At 37.6% G+C, this 20,013-nt stretch overlaps 1 protein-coding gene across 1 annotated transcript; it reads right to left on the bottom strand.

The window, feature by feature from the left end:
- Positions 1-279: 279 nt before the first annotated feature.
- Positions 280-19,993, bottom strand: LOC115512560 (alpha fetoprotein). The gene is made up of 14 exons (XM_032593046.1): positions 19,909-19,993; positions 19,084-19,135; positions 17,773-17,905; positions 15,814-16,025; positions 14,831-14,963; positions 13,792-13,889; positions 11,051-11,180; positions 9,129-9,343; positions 7,393-7,525; positions 6,528-6,625; positions 5,574-5,712; positions 3,088-3,311; positions 1,613-1,745; positions 280-324 (listed from the first exon to the last, which is right to left on the bottom strand). Exons 1-14 carry the CDS (start codon positions 19,991-19,993, stop codon positions 280-282), a joined length of 1,830 nt encoding a protein of 609 aa, XP_032448937.1.
- Between the last annotated feature and the right edge of the window lie 20 nt (positions 19,994-20,013).

Raw genomic sequence — 20,013 nt, forward strand, 5'->3', positions numbered from 1 at the left:
CCGGGGAAGTACTAAATAGATGGGAAGATCTTCTGATGGCATTCTCTGAAACCTTAGAAAAAACCTAAGAGAATTTTGAGTTTGTTGAGTCACTGATTCAACATTGTGGACACAATTTTGTTCCAGCATTTCTAAAATAAACTCTGTATTAAATTGCATTTATTTTTTAAAAAAGCATTTTAATGGTAGGTCTCAGGATGTATTTTGCTATGGATCAATATTTTGGAAGAATGACCATTAGATTTATCCTTGTCTGAACTTTCTGTTACCTGCAGTAATTTAAACTCCCAAGGCAGCACGGGTTTTTGAAATCAGTTTTGGACCCTGAAAATTAAAAGCAAATAAGAATCATCAGATGAAGAGATGGATGGCTCTGCCATTTTTACCATTAACTCTCCACCATCTAGGGGTGAACTCACATGGGGCTCAAACTCATGAACCGTGAGATCATAACCTGAGCCAAGATTGACTTGCATGCTTACTTGTTTTCAAATTTCAAGTACACCTCTGATGCTAGCAAGCTGGGACCATGGAAGCCAGAGAACACAAAAATCCACTTGTACCAATAGTAGACATAGCTTGTTCTCCTACACCAATCTCCAAATTGTTACCAAGCCCCACCACACCCCTCACCTTCCTCCACAAATCAGTCATAGAAATTGGAAGGTTTGCAGAGAAAGTATAGCTGCTACGTGTTAATGTTCTCTACATCTAAATGAATGTCTTCCCATATCAAGCGACATTTATCTTTTTGTATCATGTTCATCAGAAAAGGTTTACATCAAAACTATTTTATCAGTTTTGTTTTATCTGATTTGGTTATCTGTGTTCCACCCTCTCTACTAAAAGCACAGACACATATTGATAAGTGTACACCTGACAAAAAGGCTGAATTATAAAATCTTTCAAAATTGTAATGATGCTATATTCAAATATATTTAGTAACCTAAACTAAAGGCCTATAAAATGTAGGCGATTACAAACCCATTTAAAATTATTAAATAATAAGTTTAAGATAATTCCTAATTACTAGTCTGTTGATATACAAAGGCACGATCCTAAATGATTTCAAAAATATTTTTTAGAAATATTCCCCCAATGAGGGTTGATGGCAGGTGGGAGGGAGAGGAGGGTGGGGGATGGGTATTGAGGAGGGCACCTTTTGGGATGAGCACTGGGTGTCGTATGGAAACCAATTTGACAATAAATTTCATATATTAAAAAAAAAGAAATATTCCCCCTATATCTTGTTTGCACAATTAACTTGCTATTAAGTCCTTTTACTCCATTCAGCTGAAGCGATCAGTTCTAGGCCAGAAACTGTCTAAATTACCATCAATTAATTATATATTCAGTTTATAGTTCCCTCTATCAGGAAATAAGTTGAATTTACTAATTTTCTTAAAATATTCTAAAATTATGCTTCATTCTAATACTAGTGAGAAAACTGATTATTTCTTAAATGTCATAAATTCCTTCAACCTATTTCCAAATACATTTAAATCTCTCTGGCATTATTTTAAAGTTTTAGATGAGTGGAATATTCTTTCTGTTATTCATTACAGAAAACTCCATCCCAAGTATTTTGAGTGTGAAAATGAGCTTCACATACCTCTTCTGCAAAGCAGGCTTCCTGCTCTTGGCCTTGGCAGCACTTTTCCAGTAGACCAGAGAAATCTGCAATGACAGCTTCAAGTTGTTCTTCTGTTATTTGAGGCTTTTGCTTCACAAGGTTAATGAGAAATCTATAATTTAAACAAAATAAAAGAGAAATCTGTTATGCAAAGTATTTTTCTAAAGACTTCCTAGCAGAGTCTTGAGAGTCCTAGCAACCCTCCCCCTAAACCCTCACTCCATCAACCCATCACCAGATTTACAACACGCACTCTGTCTAACACCTTCGTCAGAAATACTGGGGCTAGAAATGGGTAGATATCCCACTAGTCTGGATTTGTGCAGATGAAACATGATTTTATAGTGCCACCATACTGATATGTAGTAAGATACAGTCTTTTTCTTACTTGCCTGGAATATACTTCCAGTTCTCCAGTCTAACGTATATCCTATCAATACTCAAAGACCCAGAGTTCCAAGCTCCTGCCATTCATAATTACCACACCCATACCTGAGCATTGGTCCCACCAATCACCTGCACTACTCATTTAGCAGCACTTTCATGTTGGAACCAATGTTGACTGGGGACTAGGGAAGACTTGCCAGAGGAGGCAGCATTCTTACTGTACTTTGAAGCATGACACAGATTGTGACAGCAAAAAAGGGAAGGACAGGTTTCCCAAAATGAAGGAAGACAATTTACAAAGCAAGAGAGTAGGAGCACCTGGGTGGCTCGGTCGATTAAGCAACCCACTCTTCATTCTGGCTCAGGTCATGATCTCATGGTTCGTTGGTGAGATCGAGCCCTGTGTCAGGCTGTGTGCTGTGAGGATTCTCTCTCCCTCTCTCTCTGCCCCTCCTCTGCTCGCTCTCTCTCTCTCTCTCTCTCTCTCTTTCTCTCAAAAAACAAATATTAAAACAAAGCAAGTGAGTACTAAAATGCACGGGAATTTGGAAAACATAAGTTCCACTGGCGTGTGTTAACATCACCATTACAGAATGCCTCCCACAATGAATTGAAATGTGCATTCCATCTCATAACACCCATACTTCATGGTTGACTCAAATATTATGGTTACTCTCTTCAAGAAGTAAACAGTGCGAAAAAAAAGTTTCAATAGTGCTTTCCCAGTGTTTTGGAATGGAGGTACCCAAACTTACTGCAAGGACACATCCTAATTCCCCAAAGTAGATTGCCATTTTTCTCAGTCCCAACATGTATCACAACAGTAGTTAGAGAGGATACTGTTTTTACAAACAAAAACTTGTCCATCCTAGTGAATTTTTCCAGGCCTATGCTCCCATGAGGCTGTGAAGGCACTGAGACAAAACTATTTTAAAAGCCACTGTAAGTGCTTTGGGGCAATAACATTCTCCTAATAAACCCAAGATTGTTGGGTATGTAAGGTAGAAATCTCAACTCCTATTTGGTGTTGTTGGTCTTCTCCCTGTTAGCAAAGAACCATTTCTTACTGCTGCTTCATTGTTTGCAGTGCTACACCCTGAGCTCGGCACAGATCCTTATGGAAGATGAATCTGTCAGCAGAGAATGGCAAAGGGACATATGTTTCATCCACCACTAAGCTGCTGAAACACGGCCTCCTGTTGGCATACGAAGAAGTGCAGCACAGGCCAACACCGGGGTTTACAGGAGTCTCTTCGTGCCTGATGCATAATTGTCCAATAATAAGATCAGCCTGGTTAGGACAACAGGAAAGAAGAAAGCAAGGAGATTCAGCATGAGCCACTATGTTGACTCAGGCTTCCAGAAAATTCTTGCAGTTTTTTAAGGCAGTAATTTATAATCAGTATTACCAAAAAAATCTGCTCCCTGGGATCATATGTTGCCACATTGTGGATTCTTTTTTCACTCATTGTTGGGGAATAACTTCACATTTAGTGGCAAATATTTCATAGGTAATGTCAAAGATAGTCCCTTCAGTTATTTAAAATACGCTTCCAGTCACATACATACTTCCAAAGGCAAAAAATTATCTGCCCTGATGGCTTAAATACATGGTTTAAATTTTTCATGTATATCTATCTAGTGGAACTTTCCATTTTCCTTTTGGGACCCAGAGAATCACTTTCTGAAGGTACAATTTCACAAGCCTCATCCTTTCATATACATACATACTTGCACATGTCATACATGCATACAGGTATACATATGTATATGTGTGTGTGTGTTTGTGTGTGTGTATAATCCTAATTGAAAAGAAACAAGGCCAGCGTGTGTATGTGTGCACGTGTGTGTGTCTTTTAAGGCTTTCCTCTTGTAGAGTCCTCCTACCTTCCACACTTCAAAGATATTTCTTAAATACCTGGTAATAACTTGTAATAATGGCCAATATGTTTTGTGTGCATACTATGTATCCAGCCAGTTCTGAACGAGTTACAGGGATTACCTCATTTAAGACAGTCATCCTATGTGGGTGGTACAATTCTTATTCCCAAATGTCAGATGAGAAAGCTCAAGCCAAGTGCTATAACTAGCTTTTCAGTGGTGACAGTGGACGGGGATGCAGGCAGGAGGCCTCCAGAACCTACACTCCCAATCTGCTACAACAGCCCATGTCCCTGCAGTCTCTCAGCACGTGGGATTCAATCAATGATAAAGGTGATGCTTAATCACAGGAATTCTCCTTCCACTCTTACCTTTTGTGGAAAATTCCAAGACATGAAGACTAGCTAGCAAATAAGTCCTTGGCATCCGAAAGAGGAAAGGGGAAACGATAAATGTACAATTTGGTTCACAATTATGATTTTAAGGGAAAAAATAATGAAAAAAATCAGCCTGTCATTTTATGACACTAGTGACATTAGAAAGTAAAGATGATTGGCATTACTAACGAGAAAGTCATTTTCTTATTCAGCTTACCCTGTTCTAAACTCTTTATCCTGTTAAAGGGGTGAGGGGGAATGTCCCTAATATGATAAGATGATTATACTACAAAAGACAAAAATACAAGTATACTAAAAAAAAAAATGACTTATAGGGGCACCTGGGTGACTCTGTCAGTTGAGTGCCCAACTTCGGCTTAGGTCACGATCTCACAGTTCGTGTGTTTGAGCACCCAGTCAGGTTCTGTGTTGACAGCTCAGAGCACAGAGCCTGCTTCGGATTCTGTCTCTCTCTCTCTCTCTCTCTCTCTCTCTCTCTCTCTCTCTCCCCCTTCCCTGCTCATGCTCTGTCTCTCTCTCTCTCTCAAAAATAAACAAACATTGAAAAAGAAAATTTTTAATAAATAAAATGACTTACTTTCATCTATCAAAAGTGAAGCTTTTTTTTTTTTTAACTCAATTCACATTTTTTTCCTTGTGTCCATTAGACCAAACTCAATGCTTATGGATGCACAGTGGAGTAACTAAGATCTATGTGTGAACTAGATGCAGTGGGATAATAGCACAACAGCAGTAGAGGCATGTGCAACCAGAAAGGAAATTGTGAAGAAGGTATGGCATTGGGTGTTAGAGCCTGGGCTCTGGGAAGAGCTGCATATGCATTCAAATATCAGCCCCACCATTTACTACCTGGGACATGTTGGTCCTAATGTAATTTCTTTGAGCCTCATTTTGCTATAAAATGAAGACGGTAATGGGGAATTTCAAAATTTTCTTTGTCTTCTTTTTTTAACATTAAAGTATTTTGTGAACAAAAAGAGGAAATCATTGAATTGAATGATGTGTTGGTTATTCTCTTTCCGGTTCATAAAGCTTGCTTAGACATCTTTGGATAAACTGGTTGCACTCCCCCAGCCTTTCTAGAAGGACCAGAAGCCTGGCCACATGCCCAACTGTTCAGAGCTGAGTTCATGCCCTCTCCAACTGTAACTAATCAAACAAGTCTATTAAAACCATCTCCACAGTGGTTTTTACCATTTCTCCTAAATGGGAATTATGAGACCATTTCAAGTCAAACGGGGCAGAAACACAATGGGACTAAACAAAACACTCACCGCTCCCTCACCACAGGCCAATTGCTTGTCCTCACTGAGTTGGCAACAAGTGGCTGCTGCGGTTGCCATTTTCCTAGTGAAGGCCATCAGCTCAGGTGGGGTCAGCTGAGGGGCTTTCTTTGTGTAAGCAACAAGAAACCTGAAAGAAGCAATTTTTTTTTTCACCAAATCCTGCTGAGCCATTCATGAGTTTTTGACTCCTCGCTCGTTCTCAAAGATCCTCTCTTGGTATCAGAAGCCATGATGTCAGCTCATTTGTATTACCAACAAGGTATTTGGACCACCTTTCAAGATGCATTTGCTCTAACCACCACTCCCTATACTTCTATTGTAGCGACATATCACAATGGGGAAACAAACTCTGGAGAGTAGACTGACACCTATTCCAACCTCCGAAGTTTCACTGATACTAGCTTTGATCTATTCAGTGATTCCACTCTGACAGACTGCAACAGAATAAATATCTTTTCTGCAAAAATCTGCATGATTTGGGGAACCCAGAGAAGTACCAATATCAGACTTTTATAAGCCATTCTTCTTGCTTTCTAGAAGAGGGGAATGGGGATGAGTACCTTCTCCCAAGGGAAATTGGGTGATCGGATTACACTGATTTCCAATATGAAATAGGGGCTGAAATTAGAGTAGCCCTGGGTGACTAATTTAGGTTTATATTTCCCTCGCACTACAAAATTTGAAATCACTGAAAGTGCTATTTAAAAAAACATACGCGTTGGGGCACCTGGGTGGCTCAGTCGGTTAAGTGTCTGAATTCGGCTCAGGTCATCATCTCGTGGTTTGTGAGTTCCAGCCCCAAGTCGGGCTCTGTGCGGACAGCTCAGAGGCTGGAACCTGCTTCACATTCTGTGTCTCCTTCTCTCTCTGCCCCACCCCCACTCACACTCTGTCTTTCTCTCAAACATAAGTAAACATTAGAAAAAATTTTTTAAAACGTACGCATTTTGTAAGTAATATTCTCCTAGTTTCTGGAAGAGGCCACAGCTTCGCTTTGCCAACGCTTGACTTTCCTGAATATATTTCTCCAATTCTTCTTCCTGAAAATACAAGCATTATTATGTACATTTTCTTCTCTTCCGGGACACATAACTTTGTATGTAAAAATTGACCAATAATATATTATTCTGACACCAATCTTAGAAAAACCAATTTTTGAGGGTTTTTTTGTAATACTAAAGATAATGAGAGTGTGACTTGTGACAATTAAAACAAATGGACCGGGGCGCCTGGGTGGCTCAGTCAGTTAGGTGTCTGACTTTGGCCCAGGTCATGATGTCATGGTTCACAAGTTCAAGCCCCGCATCTGACTCTGTGTTGACAGCTCAGAGCCTAGAACCACAGCTTCAGATTCTGTGTCTCCCTTTCTTTCTGCTCCTCCCCTGCTCACACTCTCTCTCTCTCAAAAATAAATAAACATTAAAAAAATAAAAATAAAAACAAATGGACTTTGGGGAGATTAAGCTTAAAACTGTGAATCACCAAGCTATGTGATGACAGAATTCAATGTTTGGATAAAGGATTACAGTTCTTTCTGTACAAATTCTTGCTTTTCTGGAGCTGTTCAAAAATGAGTATTATTGTTATTCTGTGTGTCAAAGAACTTTTGGTTGCCATTTTTCTTCCTACATTAGGCCACTGGTTGTTGACTACTAGTTAATAACTACTTAATATCTAGATGACTACTTAGTAGATATAACTAGCTAACTACTAGTTAATAACTAGATGTTTTCATAGAAACAGCATTTTTAATGGATAATTTCTATGCAGTTTTTCAGACTCTCCCTAAAAAGTAAGAGCAATTTACCCCTTTATCCTGGCATTCAAGAGGGTTTTCAGACTGGGAACACTTCTCCAATAACTCCTGGTATCCTTTAGCCACTCTTAGAATTACTGGGACAGCAAGTTTAGTATGTCTTCTGGAATATTCATAGGTAAACCTGAAACGAGTGTGAAAAAATATCATGTTGTTGGAATTAAGAGACAATTTATTCCTGTGTTATATGGCATGCAAACGTTAAAATTCAAATGCATAAGCCTGGAAATCAAATATGACTTGAACTATATGCACAGTAAAACTATTAATACAAATTATAATCCATCCAATTGTTCTAAAATGCTATTTTGTTTTCTTTTGCACTCTTCACTTGGGTTTTTCAATTATGAGCTTTACAGTCATTTATTCAACAAATATTTTTCCAGTGCCTACTCTATGCAAGCATTTCTTTCAGCAGTAAGGATTCAGTAAGGTATAAGATAAAATGCCTGACCTCTCAAAAGCATACATTACAGGGAGACAGAAATGAATAAACAAAACTAGGTCATCGAATTCAGGTGGTGATAAATGAGTGAAGAGAAATAAAGGAAGACAGAATGTGGGGGGAGTGAGTCTTAATTTAGAGCATTGGTCAAGAAATGTCTCTTTGGGTGGCTCTTTTGGAACAGAACCCTGGGTGAAGGAAGCTACACAAGTACCTGGAGGAAGATCATTCTCAGCTGAGAAAATTTCTACTGCAAAGAACCTTTCTAATTGAAGAAGTGCTTCTATTAGATAAACAATTATTGTTGGATGTGTGGGTGGGTAAGTTTAAAGATAATTCTTGAATTTACTAATTGTATTTCCAAGTCATAGATATAAGTAATATTTAGTTCTGCCACCAATAAATTGTCAGTGTGGGTTCCTTCAATTTGGACTTTGTTCTTGTGTGTGTAATTTTATTTAGCAGTGCAAATTATGTGTGTCCAATCTGAATGCAAATTATGTATGTCCAATCTGAATGCAAGTATAGAGTGATATCCTTAGGGAATATGAAAGAGAAAACTGGGCCATTATTTTCATTATTACATTAGAAGCAGGCTTTTAAATTTATAAAGACCCTTGGAGATCATTAAGCCTGAAATCCTAAGAGCTACACAAATCCCTCCTCGAATAGTGTCCATAGATATACACTGTACAATAAAGGAAAATGTATTAACTTGGCTGCTTGCTTCCTATCAGTTATATTACAATAAAGTACTATACTGCAAGTATCTCTACACATTTTTTATTTTCTTACAAAAACAAAACACATATTAAATAAATAGCAAATAAACTGTTCTAATAAAAGCCCTTCTATCTACCATTATCTATTGAGTTATACTTCGGAAAGTTTTGAAAACATGCACAGTGAAAAAGCACATTCATAACCATTAGCCCTTATTATCACAAAATATCCATATCTAATTTGGAAGCTCAGTAGTAGTCTTCATACGAGTAATCCATGCAAAGATGACAGTGCTTCTGATCCCAGAGAAATTGATACAAAATAAAATATAGCTTCAGTTAGTAGCAGCAACAGTGAAAGTCTCATCAGTATAAGATAGATCTCATTTCCTTACTCCCTACTTATCTGCTTAAATAGATTTTGGTTCAGAACATTCTAGCATCACCCAAACATACTGAGTTCAAAACCTGTAACCATCACTCCCCATTTCAGCAACACAAAACTGTCAGCTACATACTGATCTTTACTCATGTGAACATACATTTACAGAGTGTGTTACCTTGCCATGAAAAGATCTTTTTCCCTTGAAGAAAATTGGTTGAAATCTCTCTCTCCTAAAAATCTATTTAGATTCAGAGATAATCCTTCAGGTGTGTCATCATTTTCTGCATGAATTATGCATTGACCAAGTTCAAGTATGGGCAATTTGCAGCATTCTGCTATTTTGCTTGACAGAATATCTTGCCGAGAACATAGGTAGGACATAATTTTTTCCTGTAATAGGAAGATGAGGGAGGAAGGGAGGGAGAGAAGGAGAGAAAAAAAAGAAATAGAAGACATTTTACCTTGTCTCTAATGTTAGTGCTTTCTCCCTACTTTGCTTTTCCTTACTCCTTTCTACCTACCCGTTTGTTCAATTCTTCTTTTCATAGTTGTCAGCTAAAATCTATTTTGTATTAGGAAGATTTTAAAAACACGATAGAAATATACTCTTCAAACCAAATGACATGCACATAGGTATATATCTTTCTATTCCTATTAAAATGGGCTACTGGACAACGTTTGCTGTTGATGTCCTAATCATGGAGAGCAAACTTTCTGCTCCATGTTAACAGATCAATCTGCAGTGACCCACTATGACCTCCAGAGGGCGGGCTATAGATGATGAAATTTCAGCACATCTAAGAATGGAACAGAACTTCCATATCCCTGTCTCGGGACTAAAAATCCAAGCCTTCTCAGTAAGAACAATTAGAACCCATCATTCAGCTATTAAAACCAATTGACATACCATGTTGAAATTAATTTTTCCACTTTAAAGGAAAAGGGTGGTAATGAGCTCCAAAAATGGAAAAATAATTTAAGTGCCTATAGAAATCAGTAAAGTCGTCTATTAAAACCAAGACAACTAACTTCAAAGAAAAACAAAGTAATTTTTCTAATATGCAAGTAAAAATTTGTAAAAGGAAAAATAAATGAAATAGGAAATCTGTCTTTGGGAATCTTCCCCAGCTCTTCACACCAGGATCTCTGCCTTTGCTCAGAGATTGCCTCTTTCAGCCAAACTGCCATGGGACTGGCTCAAATGAGCATTTTATCTCCACATCCAACCCTTTGGAAACCAGGTTCAAGCCTGGGTTTCTAAGCCTTTTGAATATCTAAGAGCAATGGTTTGAAGCCTTCTTGGAAAAGACGGTGTGTCACCAGGGACCAGAGAGGAAGGAATTTGGGGATAGATAGGCCTCTTGTACAGTATCCAGGAAGCCTAAAGTTGGCCCAGAATAGATGAATGCCATGCTGCTAAAATGGCGACTAACTATGGCACATTTGAGGATTCTGTTTGGGGGATTTTCTTTTGGTTTTTAATTCTCCTGGAGCCCTTTATCCACGCCTCTCTCTGTGGCTTTGTATCTTGTGGAACAGTTTCTGGTGTTGTTTTTGTTGTCTGTTGTGTCATTTTGTTGTATTCATATCATAAATATAATAGAGCCCCTTCTGTGGCCCAGGCATCGTGCAGCCGGCCTGTGGAGATAACAGCAAACAGAAGACGGGCCCTACATGCCTCATCTCTCCCATCAGACTGTAAATTCCCTGAGCGAAGCTTCTGCCTTAGTGTCCTTCATAGTGTCTAGCACACAGAAAGTATTCCGTATATATTTGCCAAATGAAATGATAAATGGCTAGAAAAACCAATTGGTTAAAAGTAAAGAGTCTCTCCCCCAAGATTCTATGTGGAGTTTATGATCATTTTCAGAAGAAAGAATGGGCCCCGGTGTCACGAGAGGAGAGTATCTCTTAAGTGAAAGGCAGGGTTAACAAAACACGGTTTCAGTTTTACTGTCAAGAAGTCTGTGACTTGACTCAGCCAGCTAGCTACCCTACCCTGTGACCAACTCCAACAGCCTTCTCCCATGTAGAAGGAGAGCCAAAGAAAGAAAAGGAAGTGGAATTATCTCTGTTTTGGGACGCAAGACTCTTTACCCCATCCTGCAGACACTCCAGCACGTTTCCTCTGCAACATTCCTCATGTATGTGGGCCACATCCAGGACCAGTTTCTGAATTTCGGTAAAATTCGCTTTGGAAAACTTTTGACTCAATTTAGTAACAGTTCTAAAGGGGAAGGAAAGGAATTAGAAATCAATCCTGATTATCTACCAAAATTAAATAATACAGAGAGAATATTAATATAGTTGCAGTTCCAAAAAGAAAGAATGGAAATGCTTTCGCTGTTTGAAAAGAAAAGGGAGGGCCGCCTGTGTGGTTGCTTTAGGCTCAGGTCATGATCTCACAGTTCATGAGATCAAGCCCAGAGCCTACTTGGGATTCCATGTCGCTCTCTCTCTCTCTCTGCCCCTCCCCTGATTGCACTCTGTCTCTCTATCTCAAAATAAATACACAAACATAAACAAATAAAAGAAAAAGAAAAGGGAAAGCATTATAAGTCTTGTCAATTCCAACCAATCTTTGAAGGCAATGGTTCTATAGAGTGACCCGTCCCCACAAATACTTTGGACATGATTTATTTGTCTTTAAAACCTTTCCTGTGAATTGGGATGAAATCTATCTTTTTGCTGCTCATCCGTGATGCTGACTGCTTATAATCACCATAGTGAGTGGGTGGGAAAAAATTAAAAGGACAAACAATTAAGAAATGGAAAATTCCATGAAAATAATAATCATTTTTTTTTTTTTACTTGGGAGAAAAAAAATACTCTGAGAATACAGAAGGGGCGTATATGTGCAAATACATGAAACAAGACAAGAAAGTAGAGCCCACTGAACATTCAGACATGTCAGCATACCAAGAATGGAGTGTGGCCAGAAGGGAAATAAGAAGTAAAAAAGCTTGTTCCTTCTACATATTTCCTTAAGTGTTAAGAGATGTCTAGATGAAACCACTACCCCCTAGAGCAACTGGTGTTGCTGCTTCTGATAAGGATAGATTTTCTTTATAAATCTATAACATTTAAGCTTAATCACTTACGGATAGCAAATAATAAATACAACCATTATAATAATAACTTAATTTATATTTTATTAGTAAGAAAAAATTGAAGCAATTCACGAATCAGTCTAAGCTTCTAATAACCAGAGTTGGAAGGTAGTAAAGCAAAATCTGACCTATTCTAAGAAAACATTTTAGAACTAACTCCATGACTAACTTTAACCTAGGTCTCCACTATGTATAATAATTTTTAAATGTGTCATTTAACAAGCACACAAACTAATGAACTTTGAATGCATGTATTTAATACTCGTCAATTAGCATCTCAAATATTTTCCTACACTAGAAATGCTTCATTGTAAAGGTTGAAGAGCACTTTAAACCAGTCATGTAGTTTAAAATTTTCTAGTAGCCACATTAAAAGGTAAAGAGGAAAAAGTTAAATTCACTTTAATAACATATTTTTAACCCAATATATCAAAAATGATACCATTTCAACATAGGATTTCATTCATATGCGGAATCTAAAAAAGGAAACAAATGAATCAACCAACAGAAAAGCAGAATCAGACCTATAAAAACGGGGAACAAACTGGTGGCTGCCAGAGGAAGGGAGGGTTGGAGGATGGGCAAAATGGGGGAAGGCAGAGGGAAATACAGGCTTCCAGTTATGGAATGAATAAGTCACAGGGAATAAAAGGCACAGCATAGGGAGTATATTCAATGATATTACAATAGCGTTGTGTGGTGACAGGTGGTAACTACATCTCTATAGGTGAGCCCAGCAAAATGTATAGTGAAGTTGAATCACTATGTCGGGCACCTGAACCTGGTGCAACATTGTGTGTCAACTACATGCAAATAAAAAAAATGTATTTAAAAAAATATTTTAGGGGCGCCTGGGTAGCTCAGTCGGTTAGGCATCCAACTTCGGCCCAGGTTCTGATCTCGTGGTCTGTGAGTTTGAGCCCCGCATCGGGCTCTGTGCTGACAGCTCAGACCCTGGAGCCTGTTTCAGATTCTGTGTCTCCTTCTCCCTCTGACCCTCCCCTGCTCATGCTCTCTCTCTGTCTCAAAAATAAATAAATGTTAAAAAAATTAAAAAAATATATTTTAATATGCAGTTAACATAAAAACCAAGAAGATATTATACATTCGCTTTTTCATACTCAGTCTGTAAACTCTGGTGTGTAGTTTACACTGGGAGCACAGTTCCTCATTCACATCAGCCACATTTGGAAACGGTCAGGAGCTACATGAGGCCAGTAGCAGCCTTGCCCTGTAGCACAGCCTTAACCCCTTGGTAATTCTGATTCTTACATCTGATGCCAAAGTCTCAACTGTCAGGATACAGACAATTCGAGATCACTGGCCTAGTAGACGAATAGGAATCAGGAAAATAAATCACGATCAGGATGTAGAAACACTGGGCTCTGAAGACTCGCAGTGGGGTCCTGAGTAAATTGCTTTAATCTCTCTGGGTCTCAGTTTATTCCCATGTACAAATGAAGAGGTTGGACTGTCTTCCTCAGTATCCTTACAGCAAAGACAGAATATGAGACAGAGGTAAATTAAGTGTGCTTTACAAAGAGTTAAGCAGCAGACTATGGGTTAGCTTCCTTCCACTCCTGGGATTTCAGGATTCTAATCGCATCAGCTCTCATCAAAGGAAACTTCATTCTCAACAACAGGAACAATGAGAAAAATGAGCTCAAACTGAAAAATAGTGGTTTTGCACATATCACCCTCTTCCCTACTTATAGGGCGTAAACTTACATGGCTCGGAAGGTTCGGGGTCCAAAATTTCTCATCACTGCACATATATGTTGATTTAACAAACTGCTTTCTCTTAATTCTTTTGTAATCAGGGCTGTCTAGATATACAAGAAACAAGTTGTCAAGAAAGGATGTATTTTCCTTTGCAGGTGCTAATAATTAGAAAACCAACAGCTTCAAGGAAAGCATGAGACCATAAGGAATATTACGAAAATTGCAAACATGATACATTTTTACAGAACTTCATTCACTCTTTCTTTTAGGTTGGTTTATATACATCTATGCCAGACAGATTTATTAAAAATACTCTAAAACAAGAACATTATAACTTTCATACTTGGGATACTGAGTGCACAACTGTACTTTTAAACTAATTGAAACCTGATGATTTCTTAAATGTCTGCTCTGTCACACACATAAAAGTGAATAAATGATAACATCGCGTCACAGACTGACGTTCTGGGAATAATCACAGTCCTTAGGAAATTTTTGTTGTATGACTTTTGTTGTGGCAAGTAATTAATTGTGGATGTTAGTCTCATTCTCCAAACCCAAAAAAGCTGCTTACGTCTCCAAACCTACATTTCCTTTCATTAGGTGATGATGAGACGATGTTTACACCTCAAATTTGTTCTTAGCATCAAAAGAAATAATGAACATAAAGTATTTATCATAGTTTTCTTTCTCTTTTTCCTCTCTCTTTCTGTGCCTCCTTTTCTCCTCCTGCTCCTTCTACCGCACCTCCTTCCACCTCCTATTCCTCTCTCTTTCATTTATGTTATGACCCGTACCTCTGTCTTCCTTTATCCCACCCCCAGACTCATGTCCTTAGTCATATAATACTTGTTGGCCAAAGGAATGAATACAAAACAGCAAATCCAGCTGTTTTCGCCCAAAGAATATCAGACTGCTAACATATGCTCTATTCTGAAAATGGTAGTCTGCATACAAAGCATATTTCCATTTTTAACTTTGTTTTGTTTTAATGAGCCATAGCCAGATTAAAGGATTGGTTCAGATATCTGTACAAATATAATACCTTTGTTTGGAAGCATTCGACTGCATTTTCAGTTTTGCAGCAAGGTGGAATTATTTTGCCATAGTGGGTAGCCAAAGAAAGAATTGTGGGTGCATACAGAAAGGGGTGCCTTCTTGCTATCTCATAGATGTACCTATGAAATGAAAAGGCACTGTGAGATTTACAAACATATAAAACTAGGACAACCATTAGAACTGGAATCCGGAATCATCCACCTCGACAGTCCCCATGGCAAAGATGGTCTAAGGGCAGGCTCTCTATTTCTCTGGCTTAGACATGCAAGACAGCAGCATGCAAGGCAGAAGTGATTGAGAGTTAGATATAGGATCCCCTAACAGAGAACCTGTGTTCAAATCCCTGCTTCGGAATGTACTAGCACTGTGCCCTCAGCCAATTATCTCAACTTTCTAAACTTCAATTTCCTAGTCTGCAAAATGTGAAGAAGAATGAAGTGAAAAAGGACAGGCTTCAAAGGCAGGTAGTGAGCACTAATCTGATCACGCATGCCAAGCACACATGGTCCTACAAAATCCTAAGTGTTCAATAGCTGCTAGCCATGTTTAACGTATCTTAAACATTCCTGAATCTCTAATTTTTTTTTATTTCCGGGTAATTCAGTGAACACGAAACACCAAGTATTTGGCTCCAGAAGGAACCACTTTGTGCGGTACTAAAATTTTCCTGGGCAAACTAAAATGGAGAGATTAGAAGGAAGGAAAAACAAAACAAAACAAAACAAGGTGTATCTCACAACTGTTGGGTCCCGTGAGTGTTGTGTACTCATCTACCACCTAGCATGCTATGGAAACAAAGTTGCACTCCAAATGGTCCGCCTGATTTCCTAGTGCAGGACCTCAGCTGGTGCAAAATTATTGCCACTTCTCTGCCTTTTAGAGTACCTCTGTAAATTGCAGAAATACTAGATTACGCTTGGTGCTACTCTCCTTCTGGGGTTTTAATCTACCTTTAAATTGGATCCTTACCTGTTCAGGAACATGTCCCTGTTTTCTTCATATGCTTTACAACTGGTGACAGGTTCTGGAACTTGGAAGGGTGGGATGGATGACGGAGTAGCCTTTTTGTGTGCCAGTAAACAGTTATGTCTTTCCTCTTCGCTTTGGCTGCAACAATCTGAGAGTCCATACTTTTCAGAAATTTCCTTCTCATGGCAAATTTCATCCAGAAAGGCAGATAGCTATAGGAAATATTTGTTTTTAAAGAAAGACAACTAACTGTATTTTGAAATTCTGTGAAACACATGAGAAGTTTTCTAATACCCAAAATCAGAACTACAAATTAAAAATACAAATTCCAATATACTTTATTTAGTTTCAGCCAGATGAGAGTTTTCTCTCATGTCTTTTGGGAAGTGGAATTTTGGTGTCCAACCTTGAGAAATACACATGACTATTAAATTACTTTATCTTAAAAGGGAAAACACCATGCAATATTTTATCCCCCCCAGAAAAAAAATATTTGAAATATTTCATTTTCCCCTCTTATTTTATCAACAGCCTTTTAAAAATACGTAAGCCACTTTTTTTGTTGCCTTAATTTTACCAACATCGGATGATGAGACCGATAGTCCTAAGAATGCCTTAGAAATACATGTTTCATTCATCTCAGCAAATTTTATATAGCTTCTATAACTGCTAATATTTAGAGAATCCTACAGCTCTTAAGCAAGACTTTGAATTCTCAATCCACATAAAAATCATGCCTTTAAGTTTACAGTGATAAACCGCCAATCTGTAACATTAACGTGAACCTCTCACTGGACGTAAAGTTGCAATATGGAATGTATTTTGCTTAATTTTTACATTAGCAGGACAAGCCAAAAATAGAGATGCAAAACAGAGAGTTTTATGAAATCATCAATTTCAGAGTTGCAAAGTATTTTATATCTTTAAAAGGGCATCTCCTCTAAAATATTCCAAATACATTGACTTTTGGCCATTCATCAATCCCACCATGAGAGAAGATTCTCTGGGCATTTTGTCCCATAATTGGGTAACTCTAATCATTACAAAGTTCCTAGGTTTTTTTTTCTATTGAAATAAAATAAGCAATAATAACTATTATTTATTGATCTTCTACATTAAGGTGTATTTAAAAAAAAAACTATTCATTGTTTGAAACTCAATTATAAATGAGTTTCATATTTTGTTATTGTTTGTTAAATCTGGCAACCCTCAGTATGTGCCTCACTTTCACTACAGTGTAGAGTATAGTGTAATGAAGCCAATAAGGGTGTTAATTTTAAAGCCTGACGGCCTAGTTTAAATCCTTGTTCTGGACTCCCTCAAAAAAAGTTACTCAACCTCTCTGTGCCTCAGCTTCCTCAACTGGAAGAATAGCATTTACCTCCTAGGATTATTGTAAGTATTTAACAAACTAATGTTTGTAAGCAAAGCTGATATTCTACCAGTAACCAGTAACCCCAGTGAGGGGTTCTTCTTCGCTCACTTGGACATCCATCTGAGTCATCAATGCTATGCTCCATGTCATAAAATATTTTTATTATCAATGAGTATGTAACACTCTCTAGGATAATGTCTGTCACATTGTGTGATTAATAAAAAGTGACTTCTTCTGTTATTATTATATCCGTCTTTATGACAAACCTGAACTGAAAGCTACTATTATTCCTTTTTTTACGGATAAGGAAACTAAATCTCGAAGAAGTTAAGTACCATGCTCATGGTCACCCAGATATTCAACTTTCAGAACCTTCGCTCTTAGTCACCATGTTTATATTGTCTCTTTACAACAGGTACTCACTGCTTTTTCTTCAACAATTCAGAATTAACCCAATTCTTCTTTCATCCAACAAGCGTTCAAATATTTAAGTGTATTTCTCATGGCATCCCTGTATCTGCTCTTTTGCCTGCTAAACTTTGGTCAAATACTATAGTGGGATATTATTATTATTATTCACTCACCTGATTTTCTAAACACCCTACAGGCTGCTCACTGCCCGTGGACTTCTCAATTACAGTCAGTATATCTTTCACCATTTTGCTTACTTCTTTGTAAGTGGCTTCTTGAACAAACTGAGCAAAAAATATGGTAGCTCTGGAACAAAAATACATACGAATGCTTAAGGAATAGACATGTTAAGCTGCTTTTCTTCCAATGTAGTTTTCGTTTGTTTTTGTTTTCTGTTATGTGACTTGTTTAGGGGATGACTTTTGCTAAAAAAAAATTATGTGAAATTAGATTCTAGTCATCCAGAAAGAAACATCAATCTTCTTGCCCCGTACCCCCAAAGTATACATATATCTATTAAAGAACTCAAAGTGGATTTTCCTTAAGAGTGGTTCCTGCTTTTGTGGTCACCCATCCACTGCAGTGAACCTACAGCTGAGGGTATCTATATTCTATAGTGCCTTTCAAATTTAAGCAAAGAATTGGTCATTAGACGTGTGCCTGTATCTACTCTTAGTTGATCAAGATCTGATCCAAGATGGTATTCATGGATTGACCAAAGAATTGTCTTAATAGGGTTCTGGGTACAAGCAGTAGCAGTAAAACACTATTTTAAATTCCTTATTAGAAACTTCAGGGGGCGCCTGGGTGGCGCAGTCGGTTAAGCGTCCGACTTCAGCCAGGTCACGATCTCGCGGTCCGTGAGTTCGAGCCCCGCGTCAGGCTCTGGGCTGATGGCTCGGAGCCTGGAGCCTGTTTCTGATTCTGTGTCTCCCTCTCTCTCTGCCCCTCCCCCGTTCATGCTCTGTCTCTCTCTGTCCCAAAAAAAATAAATAAACGTTGAAAAAAAAAATTAAAAAAAAAAAAAAAAAGAAACTTCAGGAGCATAGACTAGACAGAACTCAAAAGAAAAACATACTCTCTACAAATAACAAAGTAGAATATTTTACCTCCTATTATTTGCTACTAGGATTTACATAGTATTCAGAATACAGAATATTGTAATATCACCCTATTGGTATTGATGTGAAAAACTCCTGCATTTATATATTGTGGTTACCACTGATCTGATACTAATCTTCAGTTTCTAAAATATGATTTGGTTTTTCCCATGGAATTTCAAGGACTCTAGAGGTTAATTTAATCTAAGGCATGGACAAACATTTCAACCTCTTCAATATCCATTTGATATCCAATATAAATAACTTCTTCAATTAGCTTTTGTACTTTTCAAAACCCATAGGGCTATCCGGCCTCATTTAATTACCTACTAAAATGATTATTGCTTTGCATATTTGAAGTGCATTTATATGAGCAAAACTTACAGGTCAACGAAATTCATCTCTGCAGAACATTGGGAAGAATCCAATATGGAAGCTGGAAAGCAAAAGAAACTCCATGAGAAATGGTGTTTTCAACTGCAACCAGGAAAGTGATCGTTCTTATATGAAAATGTGTATGTTTAATTTAGAACTGCACAACTGAGAAGACATTAGGGAGCATCTATCCAAACATCTTCACTTTGTACTTGAGAAAGCTAGGAAACGAAGGAATAGCTAAGATAACAAGAATAATTTATAGTAGACCTAGCACTAAAATTCAATTGTTTGGTTTCCCCCTGTACTGTGATGCTCTAATTGGCTTGGAAATCAAAGGATTAAAAATACATTTCAGACCTCCTTTTGAACATGATTGCATCACAGTTTGCTTGCTTATTTATATCCCAGCCACATTGTTTCTTCTTTAGTCAAATAATGATCCATTTTTTCTGAAGTAAAGGTGAAGATGTTACTTATTTTATCAGTCTGAGGGGGTTTTATATGTGAGGGAGCCAGGATTATAGACTCATATATAGAGATATAATATAAATATATTTCAAAGTTAGCATGTATGCCAATTATATAAATAATGTACAAAACATTAATTCAACATGGAATGTATAAGTCATTCGTAGATAATCTGGAGCACTGCCATGATTTTGTAAACCTCTTATAAAGCTACAAGTTTATCATACATTTAAAGATATTCCCCATTAAATATTTTTCTTCTGTGTGGAGCAGGAAGTATAAATAAATCAGGAAAAATGAATAAATTCAAATGTAAGAATTTTGATGTAGAGAAAAGACAAAAAAGAAAACAAAATATCTTACCTATTCCATATGCATTTCTGTGCATTGTTCGGGGTTCAGAAAAATTTAGTAGGAAAGTTAAAAAAATTGATATGACCCACTTCATGGTTGTTAGTTATTTTTTCG

This window comes from Lynx canadensis, chromosome B1 (assembly GCF_007474595.2).
Source record: "Lynx canadensis isolate LIC74 chromosome B1, mLynCan4.pri.v2, whole genome shotgun sequence".
Classification (NCBI taxonomy): domain Eukaryota; kingdom Metazoa; phylum Chordata; class Mammalia; order Carnivora; family Felidae; genus Lynx; species Lynx canadensis.